Source organism: Xyrauchen texanus, chromosome 44, assembly GCF_025860055.1.
Source record: "Xyrauchen texanus isolate HMW12.3.18 chromosome 44, RBS_HiC_50CHRs, whole genome shotgun sequence".
Taxonomy (NCBI): Eukaryota; Metazoa; Chordata; class Actinopteri; order Cypriniformes; family Catostomidae; genus Xyrauchen; species Xyrauchen texanus.
Window position 1 is genome coordinate 8,781,700 of NC_068319.1, and position 23,140 is coordinate 8,804,839.

Genomic DNA, 23,140 nt, shown 5'->3' on the forward strand with positions numbered 1-23,140 from the left:
ATCCATCAATGACTCAATGTAGTACTCTCAGCTCTGATTAACACATTTTGCTATGTATAAATCCATTTAACAGAATTCCAGCAGCCCCATATATATATATATATATATATATATATATATATCTATGTGTTTATAAAAATGAACACAATGAACACTTTCTTTGCAGTCACTTTTAGATTGATAATTCATCTCAGAGTGTTGATGTTAAACTGCAGTATTGAAGCATTCCCTAATTTATGAAGTTCAACAGCTACAGTTCCTGAACAGATAACTTGTTTCTCTAGTGAGCCTAGAAAACAAAATTGACTGAAAACATATGCAAAGATTCTAAAAAAGCCCTGTCTAATAAGGTCACTTCACACATTTCTAGCCAAGAATATTCTGACATATGCCACAAGATGACTAGCCACACAGCGGTTGATGTGCATGTCTAATATAAGAGACCAAGCAGAAGTGAAAAAGCAGGCAGGAAACTCATAGCTGGTTAATGTGTGGCAGTAAAATTACCACTTCTTAAAAACTGCTCTAAGGCTTATACTGCATTTTAAAGCATCCACAGTCACACTGAGCCATACAAGCCTCTTCATATAACAATCTCGGAACAAACCAGTAACATTCTGAAAAGGTAAGGAACCATTTGCTTTGTATTTTATTTACCAGGGTCAAGCTAGTCCGTTTCAGTAAATACATTTTAATAAAGGAGTCATTAAACGCAACAAGAATGAATTAGAACAGGAGCAGATTTAGCTATAAATGCACCTCAGTTTTGAGTCAGTTCATCTGCAATGGAGTCAAATGAGGAGGAAATAAACACATTGATAATGTGTCAATGTGTTTTTAAATAAAAATAAAAAAAGACCTGTGAATTAATGGTTATGGGCAGAACCTAAAATTGTATTCCTTTAAACGAATACAGAAAAATGTAATATAGCTTACGCGTTCTAGACGCAAACATCTGTTCTTCCACTGGGAACAATTATTGAATGGGTAATTGCCAGTTTTGAATTATTAGAAGTTATTGGAAAAAAAAATGTCTGCAATATAATATGCAAGCCTTCTACTAACCTCGTCTAAATACATGTAAACACATTCATACAATTGTTTTACATAATTTTCCCCTGAAATCCTAAATTTCTCAGGAACTGTTAAATTAAAAGGAAAATCCACAAATGTACAAAATGAGAACTTGTACTGTAATTGTAGGATTCAATTAACATAATAGAACAAATCTTTTCCTCTCTATAGATGTCTTGCAGGACAATGATAACTCCCAGAACAGTTTTTTTCATGTGCTTTGCCTTATTCTTGGCATGTGCTAACTCGAATGCTGACATGCCAAAAACTGGTAATGAAACAATCAATAAAACAAATGGAAGTACTTCCACCAAACCAATATCAAACCAAACTACAAACACCACATCTCAAGGATCTGGAACATCATCAAATAAAAATAACAGTACATCAAACCCTAATGAAAACTATAAAGGAAAGTGCATTTTCGCTCTGCCAGAGGACATGCTGGTACTGGTTCTAGTTGCCATCACAGTGGCTTGCTTTGTACTGCTGCTGACCACACTGATGTGTGCCTGCCAGATTTGCAACCTGAGAGGAATAATCTCCAGGCTCGAGCCTCATCGTAGCAATGTAGACCTGCATACCTTCAGAGAGAGGAGAGAATCACTAAGCAAGAACAAAGAACAAGGGCAGCCAACTGAGACCTGCATCATGTTATCAGAGGTCACCACAGCACAAGAGGAGAGAAGAGAGGATGAGGACAGAGTTCTGGAGGACAAGACGGAGGAAAAAGGAGAAACCGAGCAGCCCAGTTCTGAGCCATTTGCAAAGGGCCCAAACGGTAACGTCACCCAGGAGAACAGCGCTGGAGTCGAGATTAAAGATGAAGTAGCACCAGAGAGCAAAGGCACAGTGTGATCAGGACCACAATCTGTTGTCACACAGCTCCACTTAGTGGCATTTAAAGTCTTCACCTGCTTTATTTAAGGGATAGTTCACCTAAAGATAATTTACTAAACTTCATGTTGTTAAAATAAACGACTGAGTTTCGATCTTCCATAGAACATAAAAACAGATGTTAGGCAGTTTGTTAGTCTTAGTCACTATTCACTTTCATTGCAATTGTTTTTTTCTTCTGTACATTGAAAATTAAAGGTGACTAAAGTTGTCATTCTGCCAGGCCTCTCCTTTGTGTTCGACAGGTTTGGAACAATATGAGGCTAAGTAAATGATGACAGAATTATTTTTGTGTAAAAATTATTTAAATGTTAAAGCTTTGCAAGTCTTCTGTACAGGACGCAAGAGGAAGGTTTCTAATCTACGAGTATGGTTCAAAGACTGCAGTGATATGTCATGAAAAATGACACGAAGACCAACTGTTAGAACTGAAAGTATTGAAAATAAGCAGCTGTTGCTTTCAACATAAATTTTCTTTGTTAAGAGCTATAAAAAGTTTCTGTTTGACTGTTTCTGGAGCCAAAATTGTGCATTTATGCTGTCTTCTGTATTTTAAATCTTTATTCTTTTATATTTGAGAATAAAATGTTTTAAGGTGTCTTAAGTTGTATCCTTTTAAACCTGGGAACTTACAGGTTTGGTATTTCTCATAAAATATTTATAATAAATCAATAGGCTTACATCAGTTCTCACATTTTACAGCCACACCTAACATTTTAGGTTTTAACTCACACTTCAACAAAGTCACATGATCAAGCACAATATATTCTCAGCCTGTTATACACAGACAAGCAAATTCAAATCAGGTTATGAATGGACTATCTTATCTGATACCTTGATTCTGATCTTTATTCTGGTGAGCAGATAAACAACTGGAGTTTTACTGTGGTATGATACACAAACTCTGGGAAGACACACATAAACTCTAATGTCTGGGTGTAAATTTCTGATGGGCACTAAAATAACTTTTTGTGAAAAGGATAAAAAATGTAATGCTTGCAAAAGAAACTACCAAGTTTACATGATGAACGAAGAGAATTTAAGATGCTTCCCTGTAGGATTTTCAACATTGATCAATGTGATGTTTTTTAAATAAAATTAATCAAACATATTAAATATAAATGCATTGAAATATAAAATTATATCTTTTTAAAATTATGATTGAACAATAAATCTTATAATAAGACTAAAATAATTATTACTAAGTATACATTTAGCAGCGACTTTTATTAAAAGTCCTGAGAATTAGTGCCAACCCTTCCTTATGAAATATGAGCCCTTCCATACTGTATATCTACTGTACAAGTTTAGATTGTATTACTTTTACTCTCTCTACAGTGATAAAACAAGACTAAATACACAACATGGAGATGTTCAGACCTTGTTTGTTAATTTGTTTGCTGGCCATTTAACTGTCGTTGAGCATCTCACCAACTCAAAACCACACGGATGCAAATGTAGGACACTTACTTTTAAAACCTTGGCACTATATGTTTTTTGGAGACTTCTCGACCAAGCTGTTGACAATGCCAGCATCAGAAGAGCCTTAAAACGCAATAACCAGCAAGCCACTCACAGCAATACCTATTGTCTTGAGTTTAACAGGAAAGACACAGTCAACAACGCCTCAAGAATTAGATGTTTCGCCAATTAGACTTCATTCATGGCAGTTAATACTCAAACCAACCCGTCTGGCACCAACAATCATCCATGCGATTATCGAATCACCCAGTTGTGTGGTAGCAGTGCACTGCATAAAATCTTGCAGATACGGGTCAGGAGCTTCAGGTTAATGTTCACACCACCATTAGAATGGGGAATAATGTGATCTCAGTGATTTGGACCATGGCATGATTGTTGGTGCCAGATGGGCTGGTAAGAGTATTACTGTAACAGCTGATCTTCTGGGATTTTCACCACATAAGTCTCTAGAATTTACTCAGCAAGGTGCCAAAAACAAAAAACATCCAATAAGCAGCAGTTCTGTGGACATAAATACCTCGCAGCTGGAATTTATATTCTTTATCACATGTCCATCAGAGGCATCCACAAATACAAAAGCTACAAATATAAACAACACACAAGAAAAATAAATTGTGGTGAAGTAAACAGCAGAAAAGATCAAGTACTTTCTAAATTGACTAAGTTAGTTAAAGCAAGAACATGATAATATTAAGTAAATTGTACATTCAAATGTAAAAATTTATGCTCTAGCTCAGTGGTTTCCACCGTGTTCCTGGAGGCCCCCCAACACTACACATTGTGGATATCTCCCTTATCAAACACACCCGATTCAACCCATCAGCTCATTAGTGGAGACTCCAAAACCTGAATTGGGTGTCAAATAGGGAGATATACAAAATGTGCAGTGGTGGGGAGCCTCCAGGATCAGGGATAGGAAGCACTGCTCTAGCTTATAAGTAAATATTATTTATGATTGATCTATATCTAGAAAATGTGTCATCATTTATCAATCCTAAAGTAGAAAACCATGTCATGTTTATTTGCTAATTTGAGTAAATTTGACTGGTAAATAGAATAACTCAATTTTACTTTTTGAAGCTGGTGTTCCCAGCATGCACTGGGCTTGAATAATTAATGAGTTTGCATAGTTTCACTGTTTTCAGGTTTATTTACACAATTTTTATTGTAAATGTTTTATGTTTGGTAACTTCCTACTTTGTGCAGTCTGAAGTAAAATTTCTACTCAAAATTACCAGTTCACTATCAGAAAATAACATTAAAAAAATTCTGTTTATCATCACCGTCATCATGTTTTGTTCACCAATTGTTTAAGTCACTTTCATTCCACATCCTATATAGTCTATGAGACATCATTACCTTGCATTATTGGCAAAAGAAACATACATCTATTGCCAATAATGCAAGGTAATGATGTCTCATAGACTATATAGGATGCATTAAGCTCTCCAGTGGAAAGTTTTGATATGTCATGTGGTACATGATGAAACTTGTATTTCATGATGAAAAATTCTAAATGTGACATGTTCTAATAATATTTTCATGATATACAATGTATATCATATTTATAAGTAATGTTACTGTGTTCACTAACATGTTTAAGCTAAATTAACTCACTTTAATTAACATTATGCAATGAAGTTAAATAGATTTTACTTCATTTTATACCATTAAGATTTACATAGAAAAGTGGTGTGCAAAAACGTGCAAAATAAAAATGACTTAAATCTTACTAGTAATTTTTTTTACAATGCACGTTGTGTTGCCTAAAGGCTATAGAAATAAAGAAATAAAGAAAGAAAAAGAGGGATGAAAAAAGAGGAAATGGATGCTGAATGAGGAAATCCTAAAGAGGAAACCGAAGAGTCAGCACATCCTATCGCTCGCTCGCTCTCTCTCTCTCTATACAAGGGCAGAATTAACTCTACTACACTCCCCCTCCCTCCACCTCCACTATCAGAGTGATCCCAGTGAGGCACCTGCACAGAGAGAGAAGAGATCTGGATAATACTGCAGTAAATGTCAGGAAACAGAACCACAGAAAACTAGATCAGAACTGCACTGATCTGCATACTAAAGAGAAAGAAAGGAGAAATGGAGATAAATTAATCAACAAAGAAGCCAGGACAAAAAAGAGCACAGAGTCATGCTAAGGAAAAGGTAAGTAATTCACAATGCAGCATGGCTTACCTGAGAAAAGCACAAACATTCACATAGATACATCTTCTTGTTCTGTGGCATGACACACAAGCATATGATTTAGCACAAGTGTGTTTTTTTCTAAACACATGCTTAGAGAATAAAGTCCTGCATAATTAGGTGCATGCTGATCTGCAGAGATTCTGCATAATAAATAAATGAAGGCACACTGCAAATCTATCACCTACTATAATCAGACTAGGTGACATCAACACTATAACCACTGTCAACACTATCATAATCATTACAAACAGACTCACTCACTTTCAATAACCAGGGCTCATATTTACAAAAAATGTTAAGGCTAAAATTAGCTGCTAACGCTGATATTTAGGAGCAACTCTGTGATGAGGAGGAGGGCGTGGCCGGGCCGTAATGGAGCAGGGCCAGCACCGAATCAGCGGGAAAGTTAGATAAAGGGCAGCTGGAGACAGCAGTGTGAGAGAGAGAGAGAGAGAGAGAGAGAGAGAGAGATTTGGACCATTGGGAAAATGAAAGTAAAAACCAAAGCAAATTGGAATGTTATCAGGCCCTAAATAGAACATTTAATCTGGCAGAATATCTGCACACTGTAAGAGATCCAAAACAGAGACGGATCCTCACCAAATACAGACTCAGTGATCACAGTCTGGCCATTGAAAAAGGCCGAAACAGACAAACATGGCTTCCAAAGGAGGAACGAGTCTGTGCTCACTGTGACAGGGGTCAGGTCGAGACAGAGCCACACTTTCTCCTTCACTGTGAGAAATTTACAAAGTTGAGAGAGAGATACCTTCACAAACTCTCAAACCTCATGCCACAGTTTTCCAGTTTGGCAGAAACCGATCAGATGCTGGTGTTACTGGGGGAGGACCATCATGAATCAGTTGCAGCTACATCCATTTTTGAGCTGCACACCCTCAGAAACCAATTACTGCTTTAATGTACTTCATTCACAGTACTTTTATTCTCTTATGTTTATAATGTTGTGTTAAATGCATATTTTATTTTATATTGTATAGTATATATTGTTATTATAGTTTTTATTTTATTCGATTCATTACCTGGCACCTTATTTTAATTCTATGTTATCATTATTATTTGTCTTGTCATTATCTGTTTTGTGTATTAATGCTTTGGCAATATTGTATGTAAACACAATCATGCCAATAAAGTACTTTTAAATTGAAAATTGAGAGAGAGAGAGAGAGAGAGAGAGAGAGAGAGAGAGAGAGAGAGGGCACGTGGCCGCATTGCATGCGTGTCTGTGTCCTTCACTTTTGCACATTCACTTATGCATTAAATGTTTATGTTGATTTTTCGGCCGGTTTCCGCCTACTCCTTGCCCATCCTTTACCTGTTACAAACTCTTAAAAATTAGGGTCATGACACTCCTAATTTTAGGACTCATAACATCTTCATATAAGAGTAATTAATGAAGCATTTTAACGCTAAAAGTAGCTCCTAAACCCATGACAGCTTAGAAGTTGTCCTGAGGACTCCCTATGAGTGACTCACCAATGATCCAAAGCATGTCTGCTGTTGTCAATCCACATTAAAAACAACTGATTAGAAAATGATTATGACAATGACCGTTTAAAGAGGTATTGCCTGAATTACAACTGAGTCTATGTATTTTAATAATGTAATATCATAAATATTATAATGTTAACATTGACCTTTAAAAAAGGTATTGCTTGAATAGTGAATAGTTTTGTGTTTTGTGAATAGGTTTTAAGCAAACACTCCTAGCTAGGAACTCTTTGGAGAACTCCTAGTTGTAAGATAAAACTCTTTGTGAATACAGCCTCAGATTTGCCAAAGTTATCAGACCTTGTGTCATCAGACTCACTTTCATCATCATTATAATCCAGACTCATCCACTCCCTCTATAATTTGATTCACTATAGTTCAGACTCATTACTTGCTATAATCAGACCCACTAACTTTCAGACTCACTTGTGTGTGAATGAACTGTGTTGAGTCTTGTAATGCTATTAGAGACACAAGTTATTCAAAAATTACTTCTGCCTCGCTGTTGTCCACAGGAACACCCTGAAGATGCATTTGTCTGCTGTATTGCCCTGCCTACTCTTAATGCAGTTTATGTGTACAGAAGTATACACAGAATGTCCCACTGTTTGTTCCTGTAGTGAGAGCCATCGGACAGTTGACTGTTCCTGGAGGGGACTTCGACACCTGCCTGTGGGCCTGCAAAGAAACATTCAGTCCCTCAACTTGACTCATAATCGGCTATCTGACCTGGACCACCTCCTAAGCTCCTTTACACACCTGCGTATCCTGGACATCTCCTACAACCGACTGCTTTACTTCCCAGCCTCACTGCCTCGGGCACTGTGGGAAATCAATGTCTCTGGGAACCGTCTGCATGTATTAAACAAGGATGACACAGCATACCATTGGAACCTCAGAGTGCTGGACCTCTCCGTCAACAAACTGGAGCGTGTAGTCTTCATCAACAACACGCTGCCCAACCTGAAGGCTCTCAATCTCAGTCACAACAAGTTCTGGACTGTACCAACCAACATGCCCCAAAACCTGGAGGTGGTGGATCTCTCTCACAATACTCTAGTTAAAATTCTGCCAGGGTCATTGATCCGGCTAGCCAGGTTGGTTCGATTCTACCTGCATGCAAACCGTTTCACCACTGTCATCGAAGGGGCATTCGAGCATCTCCAAGGTCTGAAGCTTATCTCTCTAGGAGACAACCCCTGGGCTTGCGAAGAAACGGCCAATGTCAGCCACCTTTTGGAATGGACCAAACACACTTCCGCCCGAGTGTTGGGCTGCCCTTGCCACACATGGCACACCTGTGGTGAAGCTCACCTCTCCAGGAAGGAGAGCTGGGACTTTGGCACCTACACATTATCCCCATATGTCTTTGGAACTGAGGAGCAAAGCTATCCCTCCATACAAGCAGTCACCACACACTTCTGGTCAGATCCGTCGCTCTTAAATACACATCACACTGAGATTGACCAAACAGCCTCCCATAGCCCAGAAGAGCAAGAGTCTTTCAGGCACAATCTCTTCCTTACCTTGACTTCAAGGGTTCCTTATCCAAACATCCATGCAAATAGAGATGTCCCAGTCACGACAGGCAACTTCTTCACCAGCAGTGAGATCATGATCTCCACCACTCGCAGGACCACCACTCTCCGAACCCGTAGCGTGAAGAGGGCCAATCAAAACCTTGGTACAAACACAAGCTCAGGCAGAGTTTTAAGCTCATTCTACACAACGTCCTGTATGCTCCTCCTAATAGCCATGACGCAAGGCTTCTGAGGGGTCCAAGAAAGTCAAGGGGTCCTTCTACAAAACTGCTTCATCAAACTTTTCAAAGACACTAACAAAAGGATAACATGTTCTGCATATTCTGTTAAGCATTAGCAGGGTTCCCATAGCTTTTATTAATTAATTTGTGATTACTGGATAAGGATATTTTTTTAATAATTTTATAGAGATTGCACTCAAAAGAGCCATTTAAAATAATTTTTTTATTGGGTAGACATACTCACTACAGAATTTTCCATTGCTTTTACATTACTTTTTTCATGATACTACTTTCTGACTTTTCCAGGAAAGTGGGAACCCTTAATTATGGCTAATTCACACATACTCAATGAGCGGGGCGTGAGCAACACTGTCCCATTGGGCTTTGAAAGTGGACACGTCTCTTTTAAAGTGGACACGTCTCAGCTCAGCTGTGCTTAGATTAAAATGTTTTCTCTAAATTCCTACGGCAGCGGCGGGCAGTCACATGCACTTGTTTATCAGTGTACTTGTAATAATTTAAAGCCTATATTCAAAGCCCCTTTTAAGGCAAGTCAGTCCACTCAGCGGCCATTTTTAGAACGCTCCACTGGCTAGACAGCCATTTCTATGTAAACAAAAGTACAGGCCAAGATTACAATCAAAGAACATATTTAAAATCAGCAGTAAAGTCTGAAAATAATAGTATCATAAATTGGGTTTCTTTAGCTCAGAACATGCTCAAATAAACACTATTTTTCAAGCTGGTTCAACTAATGCGCATGTGCGCACTATAGTTGATTGAAAAGGTAATTGGCACTTTTACATTTAAGATGGGACTTCCTTCACTACAGCGTTTAAATTTCTCCCATTCATTTTAATACCATTGGTCTGTTTCTGTATATACAGTATACATTGCAATTTATTTATTTATTAATTCCTAAGTTTAATTATTTTGTGTTTGTTTGTATGCAGAAGTATAAATTGTAATGCATTGTAGGTTTGGTTCAAATATATTTAATTTGCTTTTGCATGTTTTCTATTATCCTTATTATTTAAGTTTTCAACTACACTCAGAGCAGCTGAGTTCAGGATGAGCCGAACAGTAAAAATAGGCTGACTGCAGAAACCATCAGTAAACTGCCTTGTGATTGGGATGCTACAGCTCGCGGCTGCCGCTCGCAATGTGAAGGCTGTAATCTGTTAATATGGCCGCCGAAACGAAAACAAGCTTCTCACACTCAGCCTTTAGTCTCAGTAACATCATAAAATGTTTAGTACATAAAATGTACAAAAAAAAACTCAACACAATAGTTTCACAGTGCAAGTAGGTTAATAGGCCTATATGTTAAATGAGTGACACAGCATTTCAGGTAAACAAATGCAGTTTTTTTGAAAACGATTAAATTAATTTAAATGCATGAGTCTGTATGATGTAAATGAATGTTAATAACTAAAATAAAAGTGAACAAAAGTTTATATAATTCGGCTCAACTTTAATTTCACACTCTTTTAAGGACAAATATCTCCGCTACCAAATGAGGAGTCAAGAGAGGTCCAGTGTGTTGCAAAAAATTACTGAATGCCTCAAACTCAAGTCAGTCTTTCCAATGGTATCATTAAACATCATGCAAAACAAAAGAAAACATTTGTTAAACAAAATACATTTTCAGCATGATCTTTCCATTGATCCTCCTTTTCCAAAAAGTCCAAATCATGTGACTTTTTACGCAAGTGTCATTATTAAAAGCATCAGCATGTGTTGAGAGACTGCACATCACCACTCACAGAGGTTAAACAAACAGCATCAGTTACTGGGAACACTGAAAGTGAGTACCTGTGGAATACTTTTGAAAATGTTACTTAACTTAAAGGGGTTCACAAGGGTTCAGTGGACAAATTTGTTTTTGGAAACCACTGATCTAGAGAATTTTATGAGTTGGTCTTTAATGCAAACTCCTCAAAATAATGTTTGGTGATTTTCTTCCTACATGTGTTAGATACCACTGCGGAACTTATGGATGTTCAAAATTAATGTACATGATTTCAAAATCAACTATTTGACTAATGGGTATTAAGAAAACCTTGAAAAATGAAGCTGGTTTTTACACCTGACTCTCGATAGGGTGCGTGATTTTGCGATGAAAATCAGTTAGATGGACCGCAATGAAATGGAACAGAAAGCAAGGGTCTTCAGACATTTTTTTTTTAAAAGACATCTGTCTAAAAATGTATGGGCCATTTTTGCACTTTACATCTGTTTCTAGATGTTTTTGTAAGTACACAAGTTTTACTGTGGCTCATCTCGTTTTTTAGCTCAAGAGCGTATTCGGCTAAACAGCCAAGGCTGTAGCAGTGGTGCTTTAAAGGGGATGAAGTTAAAAATGCTTTCGAGAGGGTTTTATCATACAAACCGTTTATCACAAGAACAGCATGCTGTCAAAATGCTAACTAAAGCACCACTGCTATAAATATCTAAAAGAAAGAAAAATTATAAACTACTCATCCTAACTAGTGACCCATCCCTAGTGTAGCTGGCTACAAAATATAGACCTAAAGATCTCTTGTACTTCTGTATTAACATGATTTTAGTTTGAATTTTTCTCAGATCAGAGAAATGGCTCTAAGAGTGGACCACAATGTGTTGCTGCTGATTTTGATGTCCAGTTGGATTCCAGTTCAAATGTTGAGAAATGTGGATGAATCCTCATCAAACATTATGCAGCTGAACAAAACTACTTTGAACTCCATCAACAGCACAATCGTGAACATGAGCAGTGACGTGTTATTCAATGACACCGACAGAATTATTCAACAAATTAACAGTACCATGTCATTCAATTCGACTTATAGCGCAACCCAGAACATGAACAACACCACTTCATCCAACTACACCAACAGCACAACAGAGCACAAGTATCACTTCATCGTCATCTTCAACAACAGCTCCACTTCCTCCATCAATGGCGGTTTTAAACTTCTGTCCCTGTTCATGCCCTTAGGCTTACTACAGATGATACAGTGACCTAGCAGCAATTCGGTCACCTTTTGGACCCCCTTTGCTTTGTGCGTAGAGTAGACAATCATGGGCATGCAAGATTCTTCAGAAAGCAAGTCAGGCTCCTCTTCAGAGACTCTTTTAGAAATGCTTTAAAATGTTATAGATTTTTGGTTTGGGTTGAGTTTATGATGTATAACGCCTTTTGCTTAAAGGTGATGTCATTTTAGTGATGTTAAAAAGTTTCTCCTAAACCATCTTAATATTTATAGTATATTGGTAAGCCATTTGTAGTTCAACACCCCTGAAAAGTTCACGTTAGAAACACATTTAAAAAAAGGCATTCGGGTACATTTAATTTATTGCCAAACTTGTAAAATATAATAAACATACTTGAAGGTAAATCTATGGATATGTATTTTGTTGTTGTCTGGAGTAAAAAGGAAACTCTGGAAAAGAAGAACTCCTGTGTGTTTTTCAAACTCTTTTGCTACAGACATACAGCAGTCAGTTAGTGCCAGTTGGTCAGGTGTTGGGATGCTTTACCTGCGAGTCATAGAGTACAACATAGGATTTCCGTTCTTGAAGGTTCCAGCCTGGTAAAAGATATTGAAGGTCTTCAGCAGTTTAAATTCTTCTTTTTCATGCACCTGGTGTCTAAAGACAAACAACAATAGCTCTGCACCTTTTTCCTGACATCCTAAGATACTATACATAAATAATCTACACATTTGAAGAGGATGGTATAACAACTACAATATCAAATGAATCGCTATGGACAACAGAATATAAGTGCTACACAGACACACACATAAAATGTAACCAAAGAAATGTGCTTCATGTGGTAACATCTAAAATAACTGGTTTGATTCAAGTCAAAAATATTATTTAACATCACTAAATCAACCTTAATACATTAGGTTACTGATACCTGATTTGACCCCCTGTAAATCATCCTTTTTTGGAGTTGTGCCCACACCTCTTTAGTATTCCTTAATCTCTTTCTTATAATAAGTGTTACATCCACACACGAAGAAAAAAAAAAAAAAAAAATGTTTTATAATGGTTTAAGTACCAAAATTGTATAGGATCATTACAGACCCTATGTCTCCATAAAAAAGTAACTTAATAAAAAATATATATTTTTATAGAAAGTAAAGCATTACTTTACTTTTCTGTTACCTTTGCGTTAGTTTTTTCTAACAAACACTTTCTCTTGTGCTATGCATTCCATTCAAATAAGCCATGCATTGCATACAAGAGATATTACAGGTCACGCTAGCTACTGCACAACACTCATACAACATACTAAACAAACAGATAAGACAAAAACAGAAAGTAGCGCTTCACGTCATATTTATAATAAAGAATCGATAACATGAATATGCATGATTTGTTTTTCTATCGACATGGCAGTCAATATACATAATGAAGAATGAACCTGCATCATATGTGGTGCACATCATATGTTCTTTGATGAAGAACATGGAAGTACAACACACGAGCAGTGTGATATGACTATTGTCATTGGAGTGTACTACTGAAATTATGCAAGTTGTGCATCTCTCTAGACTCAATAAGTGCCTGAGAAACAACTTATGTGTAGCTCAATATGTTTTTGACGGCCAGTTGTTTCTTATGAAATTTCAGTGTGAAAGTATTGAATCCTGTTCTACATTTTGTTGAATTTTCTCTTTGACAAATGAAAAATAAAATGTTATTCTATTATTTCTAAGCGTCTTGAAAACGTTACACTATCTGGGCATTTTGTAGATCCATTTGTGATACATATATTTGTGGTTAAGAGAGTCGCTCGCTGGGGTGTCAGAGGCGATGTCCAGAAAAAATCTAGAAGGAAACCCAAGGCTCTGATTAGCTGGTGACAGGATCCAATTCCTGAAAATATGATGCACAAGACTGATTTCTAACTTTCTAGCTGCATCAAAATCACCCTTCACAAAGTCGTTAGTCATATGCTCTTCTTTTCTGAACAAAACATGATTTGCAATACTCTGCAGATTTTACATGGTTTTAGGAGGTTCTATGTACAGTCATTATGTGGAAAAAGTAAAAAATAAGATAAATAAAGAAATATGATTTTGCCTAAAGAAAACTAGGCCTATTTTTGAATTGTGACATTTATTTTAATGACAAAAAAGCAAATTTCCCCCCTAAATTCTCACTATTGAAATGCAGAAAAATCTCACTAATACCCTAATGGGAAGTAAATAACATCTCAAATTGGGAAGTGTTTATATATCATGATAGCAATTCTTGTCTTAAAGTGTATGCTGATTTTTTAACAAATAACAAACAAAGAATTACAGTAATTTACACTGTACTATGACAAGAAATTACTGTATTACAGTAATGAGACTCATCATTCAACATAATGAGAATGACAAAACTCAAGTAAACCTCTCAGATTGATTACAGCAACAAGAATTGGGCGGAAGTGCTTCATTGACATGGAAATAATGTCACAATGCAAAAAAATCCTAATGATCCGAAAATGGCTTCATTTCCTTTATGCAAAATATTATCTTCTCCCAGACATGTTATGAGCTCATCTTTGACATGAGTTTGAGGCCTCTTTCTATCTTGGGTGGAGGCTTTTTGTTGAGAATTCCAGCTTCATATGGAGACACTATAGTCGGGTTCACAAAATGCATGAACGTGACACTTCCTACAGCTCCAATACTGTTCTGAGGGAAACGTTGACTCACCACCTGAAACCAAGACACACACATACACAGAAGCAGGACTAAGAGGGGGTTTATGGCTGAAGTAACATGGTACCATTTCATTAGGATAGTTCCCCATGAGAAATAAAATCTCTCTTGCCTGCTGATTGAAATAACTGTCCTTAAAACTATGTTCACCAACTAAACCATACTAGAGGTTAGCTTCTAAAAAACACTAACCAAAGTTACAGAATACTAACATAATCTGAAGTTCTGTGAGGGAACTATCTGAATGAAATGGCATTAGAGGTTTAAGAATAGAAGTGTTGACAGCTGGTTTAAGCAGCTAAACAGTTTAATGATGGCAGAGGTCCAACCATAGCAACCTTAAAGTGTGTTAGAGAAGAAGATGGAAAAGAAAAAGCATCAAAACTTATATTCTGAGAAATGTATTTTATTCAGAATAAAGTTTTAGATAACATTAGGCATGAAAACTTTCTAGCACTTAGAAAGTTGGGGGAAGTCTGCATTACTCACAATTTACCACTGCAATCATTGCCTCCATAAACAACCTTCGATCCTGAAACGAGGGCTCATGCAAAGATGGTGTTTGGAGCAAATTGATTGTCTTTTTCCAGGTGCTGATGCTAAAACGGGCATTCAGATAAAGCTTTACCTTACCAAAAGTCAGAAAATTTGTAGATATCATTTGATGTGATGATAGTAACGAAGGCCAGAGATGCACAGGAGCCTCAGATTAATGAAGTGATTCGGGACAGGAAACAGATTCTCCTGTCATTCACACTTACTGCTTTTTTCATTTCCTTTCTCTCTTTGGCAGATGTTTTAGACAGGAGAGAGTGACAAGTAGCCTACAGGACAGATATGAGCATAAACAAGTCACAGCACAAGCTAATGTGTATGCCCACACACACACACACACACACACACACACACACACACACACACACACACACACACACACACACACACACACACACACACATGTTGTGTTTCCATGTTTTATGGGGACTTTCCATAGACATAATGGTTTTTATACTGTACAAACTTTATATTCTATCCCCTAAACCTAACCCTACCCCTAAACCTAACCCTCACAGAAAACTTTCTGCATTTTTACATTTTCAAAAAACATAATTTAGTATGATTTATAAGCTGTTTTCCTCATGGGGACCGACAAAATGTCCCCACAAGGTCAAAAATTTCAGGTTTTACTATCCTTATGGGGACATTTGGTCCCCACAAAGTGATAAATACACGCTCACACACACACACACACACACACACACACACACACACACACACACACACACACACACACACACACACAGTATGTCCTCATATATATTTACTTCTAAATCATCAATGAATGTACGTGACAGGGCTTCATTCATGACAGTCAACCGTTGTGTTGATTCACAATGCACAGAAGCCGGCAGTGACTAAACCGTACAAATTTGTGTATTTGACATATACATTATATTTAATATATATATATATTATTGTTGTTGTTGTTGTTGTACTCTAATCCGTCTTGGATAATTTTATTCAGATGCAAATGCAGCACTTTTTGTACTACTGTCTCCTTAGGATGAATCGCTTATGTTGTATTATTCCTCTTTTGCAACTTTTGGATATAAGAGTCTGCCAAATGAATAAATGTAAATGTACCACAAAAATTAATTTGGAAAGAAGCAACAATCTTCTTTAAATCAATCTTTCTTTAAAAGAAGCAACAATCGAGCTTGCAGTGAGGCACTTACAATGGAAGTGAATGCGGCCCAATTTTTGGAGGGTTTAAAAAGGCAGAAATTTGAAGCTTTTAATTTTATAGAAGTACTTATATGAATTCTTCTGTTAAAACTTGTGTATACTGTAATTTGAGCTGTAAAGTTGTTTAAAGCATTGCTTTTCCGTTTGTTTTAGGGTTACATTGTTGGGTCGTCATGGAAACAAAGATGTAACATTTTATATAACTTTACGCAGAAAAGGTTAACTGCCGTACTGGAACTCAAGATTTTTGCTTGTTTTAAAGAAAATTATAGACAAAATTATTTTTGTGGTAATCAGTATTATGCCACAAATGCTGCCAATTGAGCTTAACCCAGAATATTCCTTTAAAAAAAAATAATTCACCTAAAAATAACGACTTCACTTACCTCATACAAAACTATAGAATGTCTTCAGATGACTTAGAAGACCAGCAAACAAGTCGTATGGACCAATATTAAGATACTTTTATGGTGCTTTTAGTCATTTTGGAGCTTGACAGACTTAGTCTCCATTCACCTACATTCCAAGGAAAAGAGCAACCAGAATATTCTTCAAAAATTCACCATTTGTCATATGGGTTAGAAACGAAATGAGTGTTAGTAAATTATTTGTAATTCACTTAAAATTTTGGGTGAATTATTTCTTTAACTCTGGTTTAAATATACTGTATGAATACATTTTAAAGGGCTGACTCACCAGTCCCTGGGCATCAAAGAATCTGCTGATGCTGTTCTTAAGTTTGTTGAAAAGAATTGGGAAGAGTGCTGGACTGAGCTCCAGCCCGACCAAGTCTTTGATGTTAGTGTGGATCTGATGCCGTTTCTTGTGACTGCACACCATCAGTGACAACAAATGGTCCAGGAACCAGGGTTCCCCTCACACGAGGCCATGGACACCATGGACACTTACAATCATTCAAGGTCCCCATGGGAGGACTGTATTTTGCAAGAGCAGACACGTTCCCCTGCTGCAAACACATGCCAACCAGCGCACATATTGACCTATCCCATTATGCGTTTATAAATGCAAACAGAAAATATTTTCTCAGATGTTTATACACCACCAATCAACAATTTGGACGCACTTGACTAAATTGAAGATTTTTGATCTTAAAATCCTTTTGATCTATAGGTTTATGCTTAAGGGTCATCAACATGTCCGCACTGGGACAAAAGTGTTTGTTTAACGTGTCCATAGCAAAACATATTTTAATTGACAGAAAAAAAATGTATATACATTTTAAATGATAATGCCTGATAATAACAGGGCTTTCCATCTGAATAGTCACCATTAATTGTATTTGCTCAAGGAAATATAAAGGTTACGCAAAATAGCACGCATCTAACCTGATGGATCAAGTTACATAAACATTTCTAAAATGTGGAGTATGTGTTTCCAAAATTTTGATAGGTTGTGTATGTATGTCCAAGACATTCTAACATATGACATTCTTTTTAATGATTAATATATGTGTCCCATTACAGGTGGTAAGAGTAGCTGGTTCTGACCTGACCATCCTCCAGTTTAGTTTTCGGGTGACTAATTTGGTTGCATGTTCCCATTTAGCACGCGTGTCCTCCCAGGCCTTGAAAGACAACACAGAGCAGTTAAATGCCATCATACATGCATTTTCATTACATTACACAGCAAAATAATGTTCATTTTTACTCATACCTGATGTAAACAGCACACAAATTTTAAACTGTAATCCAACCATGACGACTGTAAAACAAATCAAGTTTTGCATATTCAGTGGCTTAAAGTACCTGATTCAAAACAGTGATGTTAAATAATACAATGGTAGAACATATCTATTCTAAAGGCAGGGAGGAAGTGAGTTCAAATAAAGACAGAAAGAGCAGCACAGATGACTCTACAACTGTCTAATGGTAGGAGAGGTGTAAATGTGTGACCTCTAACCTCTGTGTTAGCTGGATGTGTGTCTCATGGCCACATGAGACACACATCCAGCTTGGTCTAGGCCTGCCTGCAGATGGCGATGTTGCTGCCTGCAGAGGCACATTCCTGTATAAAAATAAATGAAAAAGGAGTGTTCACACAAGCACATTACCGCACAGTATGGCCCTGTCCCAATAGCCCCACTTGCGGTTTTGTTCTTACCTACTTACCCACTTGTCTTACGTATTTCTGATGTTTGGCCACTAGAGTGCAAGTAGATGTGTGTATGACACACAGGACATAAATATTCAGCACCATACCTTCATAATGATCATGATGTTGTTTAACCCAAGAAAGAAAAAGTGAAACCTCTTCACTCACATGTAACATCAGTTTGGGATCTGCATGGATGAGTTTCACCAAAGACAAGTCAGTGGCTGCACAATATTCTCTATGCATACGGTCATGCAAATACCGGGGTGACCTACTGCATTTACCAAAATGTGCACTATAAAATCTGTATCCCACAATGATCTCTTTGTTGACTTTATCTTTTTTGTTGATTAGACTGCCGACTGACATTTATACATAAAATTGGATGAAAAATGCAAAACAACCATAATAATCACATTATGAGGGAGCCTGGGTAGCTCAGCAAGTAAAGATGCTTACTACCACCCCTGGAGTTCCCTAGTTCGAATCTAGGGCATGCTGAGTGACTCCAGCCAGGTCTCCTAAGCAACCAAATTGGCTCAGTTGCTAGGGAGGGTAGAGTCACATGGGGTAACCTCCTCGTGGTCCCTATAATGTGGTTCACTCTAGGTGGTGCGCGTGGTGAGTTGTGCGTGGATGCCGCGGAGAATAGCGTGAAGCCTCCACACGCGCCATATCTCCGCAGTAACACGCTCAACAAGCCACGTGATAAGATGCGTGGACTGAGGCCTCAGACACAGAGGCAACGGAGATTCGTCCACCACAACCCGAATTGAGGCGAGTCACTATGCCACCAAGAGGACTTAGAGCGCATTGGGAATTGGGCATTCCATATTGGGGAGAAAATCCACACACAAAAAAACCTTCAAACAAGACTTGAAACTCTGTCTGTAATTATAATCCAGAAATATAACTTTGTTTTCATGTAGGTTAATAAGTTAAAAAAAGAACAGTGCCTTTGAAAAGCCTATTTCCTCAAAGCTTAATAGCGGAATCATTATTTTATTTGTTTAAACAACAATAACAAACATGCTCTGTATTGTAAGATATAGTGTTTTTTATTAATACATTTAAGAACTATTATGTACATCCCTATTGTTGCTAATAAGTCCACTGAGCAAATAACCATTGACAATGCAACAAACTGAATCTGTTTTCATTGCAGGGAGAAAAATGAAAAGACAGAGAACAAGATTATGATGACTGCCAGATTCAGAAATTAAAGATTTAATATACTGGTTATGATGTTTGAGGTCTAAGTCCACAAAAATAATACAAAATGTAGGTGTTTATTTAGTCAAATGTGATGCATTTGCATTTTTTAAAAGCATAGTGGGCTTATTGAGAACACATGTGGGCTTAAATGGTACACGTGTTCCTTATAAGCCAACTCCAGACTTTTCACATTTGCAGTTAAATAAATTAACTTGTCAGTTTATCACAAAACATAACATAAGTGTTTAGATGAGAGATTATTCATGAGTAAATTACTCATTTTATTGGAAGGCTGTTAACATTTATATAAGAAAACATGTCAAACTTAGATTTGGGTGAGCTTAATTGGGTCACTTCCCTTCAAATTTAAGCCCATTTTTTACTATCAATATCCACTTTCACTTTAACATTCTTCTTTTGTTTTTGGTGATTCATTTTCTTCATGCATATCGCCACAGTCTGGGCAGGGAGGAGAATGTAAGGTAAAAATGCTCTTAAATATTTATCTGTTTATCACCCACACCTATCATATCTCTTCTGAAGACATGGAATTAACCACTGGAGTCTTATGGATTTTACTTTATGCTGCCTTTATATGCTATTTGGAACTTCAAAGTTCTTGCCACCATTCACTTGCATTGTATGGAGCTACAGAGCTGAGATGATCTTCTAAAAGTCGTTAGTGATTTGTGTTCAGCAGAAGACAGAAAGTCATACACATCTGGGATGGCATGAGAGTGAATTTAAATTTTTTGGGTGAACTATCCCTTTAATGTTATATTTTACTTTATAGCCATTATTAAATATATTAATGTTACAATTCATTAAATGTAACATTAATACACAGTCCTCAGAGAATACACAGAGAAGTCCTCTTTATGGACAACCACAATATGGTCACCCTAACCAAATATAACTACCATCTCCAAGACTTTAACACACAGACAAACATATCCACACACTGGATGAGAGGATAACATGTGACCCTCAAGGTCATTATTTTATCTTTGTGTGATGCAAAAATGAACATTTAATTTACTGAAAATGTATGTTGTCAAATTTGAAAACCAAGACTTGTCTTGGTAAAAACTTGACAACTCTGACAAACTTGCTACAAAACGGAAGACCAAGAGGATGTTGCTTTACATGCCAACAAACAAGTAAACAATAGCAAAAACTTTGGATTTAAAGAGCTTGTCTGAAAACTGCTGAAGTCAATCGACAATACATATTCCCATTTGGGATTATCCTGAGTTTAAGCAAGGCTTAGCATCAGAAAACAACCCTAATCTTTACTAAACTTCAATGAAAGAGTAATGATCCCGACACGGCCCATAAGCCATCCTCAACCAGACCCCACATAATGGCCCCCTCCACCAAGCTGTTGACTAAGCCTCTAAGAATGATGCTGGTCGGTTAAAAAAGGTTTGGTGTTACATGAGAACAGGACCTCAGGCTGAAGACTCAACGTGGGAGGACCAGTTATGCGTTTCTAAAGAATTTCTTGTTTTAGTACCTGTTGAAACCTTTGAGGGGCAGAAATTACATCTCAGTTAAAGGAATAGTTCACCAAACAATGAACATTCTGTCATCATTTACTCACCCTCGTGTTGCTCTAAACCCATTTGACTTTCTTTCTTCTGTGGAATATGAGATTGTGTTAGTCACAACTTTTATTGTATGGAAAAAAGACACAATGAAAGTAAATGGTGACTAAGGCTGTCAGCGCTTAAAGGGAAAGTTCACCCACTGATACTGCATCCTGATACAGTTCTTACCCTGATGCCAAGCCAGATTTGTATGACTTTCTTCTACTGAAACACAAATTAAATTTTTAAGAAGAATATCTCACTTATGCAGGTCCATACAATGCAAGTGTACCAAATGGGAACCAAAGTTTTAAAGCTCCAAAAAGCAAACAAATGCCACAAATAATCCATGTCTTCAGAAGCTATAAGATAGGTGTGGGTGAGAAACAGATCAATATTTAAGTCCCTTTTATTATAAATTCTCCTCCCTGTACAGTAGGTGGCGATATGCACTAAGAATGCGAATCGCCAAAAACAACAGAAGAAGAATGTGGAAGTGAAAGTGGAGATTGATAGTAATTAAGGACTTCAATATTTATGTTTCTCACCCACTCAATCATATCGCTTCTAAAGACATGGAGTACCAAATGAAGTCACTTCATTGTTAATGAAGTTAACAACTGAAGTGTTATGGATTACTTTGATGCTGCCTTGTTTGTGCTTTTGGACCTTCCAAGTTCTGGCCGCCACTCAATTGCATTGCATGGACCTACACAGCTGAAATATTCTTCAATAAATCTTTGTTTGTGTTTAGCAGAAAAAGTCATACATATCTGGGATGGCATGAGGGGGAGTAAATGATGAGAGAATTTTTATTTTTGTGTGAACCATTTCTTTAACACTCTGCCAAACATCTCCTTTTGTATTCCACAGACGTAATGCAGGTTTGGAAAGACATGAGGGGGAATAAATGTTGAAAGATTTTTAATTTTTGGTTGAACTGTCCCTTTAAATGAGGCCTAAACCTGAAAATAGAGAGAAAATTAGGAGTCACACTAGTCCCAAGCAAAACTCACACTCACATGTTAAATGTGACCAGTTTAAACTTGTTCATCTTCCTCCTGATACTCAGATTTCTGCTGTTAAACCCAGTCAAACGTGATATCAAAACCACAGTGTCACTGACATCTGGATGCTATTTCTGTCAATGTTTCTTCAGTTTTCCGGTATAACTTTAGTTTAAGGTCTCCAAACCTGTGATTGAAATTCTACCAGAATTGTTTTTGAAAAAACAAAACAAAAAAAACCATACATGTTTTTGCATTTAAAACTTTGTATGAAGTGGACAAACAACTTAAAGAGGATGGACTAGTTTGACCGTTCACACACACAGAAACACACTTTACTGATGCAGAAGATCCTGGTGACCATTATGTGAAACTCAGAAGAATGATTTACATTTATGCATTTGGCAGACACTTTTTATCCAAAGCAATATAGTGCCCTTATTACAGGGACAATCCCCCTGGAGCAACCTGGAGTTAAGTGCCTTGGTCAAGGACACCCTGTGGTGGCTGTGGGTATGGAACCAACAACCTTCTGCTTACCAGCTCAGTGCTTTAGCCCACTATGCCACCACCACTCCCCTGTGAGGTGTTAACAATGGGTTACAGGCCAAGACAGAATCTGCTGAGATTTTCCAAAATTGCATGAACCTTAAAGGGTATTTAAAGGGATAGTTTGCCCAAAAATGAATATCCTGTCATGAGTTTTCATACTCACCCTCATGTTGTTCCAAGCCCATATGACTTACTTTCTTCCATGGAACAAAAAAGGCAATTTTAGCCAGAATGTTCAATCTCAGTCACCATTCACTTATATTGTAAAAAAAAAAAAAAGATGCG

General features: G+C 37.1%; 1 protein-coding gene and 1 pseudogene across 1 annotated transcript; one reads left to right on the forward strand and one right to left on the reverse strand.

Annotated features, from left to right (window-relative positions):
• The window catches only part of LOC127636357 (neurofibromin-like), a 29,896-nt pseudogene extending 13,895 nt beyond the window's left edge, over nucleotides 1–16,001 (reverse strand).
• Nucleotides 374–2,561, forward strand: LOC127636566 (uncharacterized). Its single transcript, XM_052117182.1, has 2 exons — nucleotides 374–625; nucleotides 1,246–2,561. The coding sequence occupies exon 2, from the start codon at nucleotides 1,246–1,248 to the stop codon at nucleotides 1,930–1,932; it is 687 nt and encodes a 228-aa protein (XP_051973142.1). The 5' UTR covers nucleotides 374–625; the 3' UTR covers nucleotides 1,933–2,561.
• Nucleotides 16,002–23,140: the final 7,139 nt, after the last annotated feature.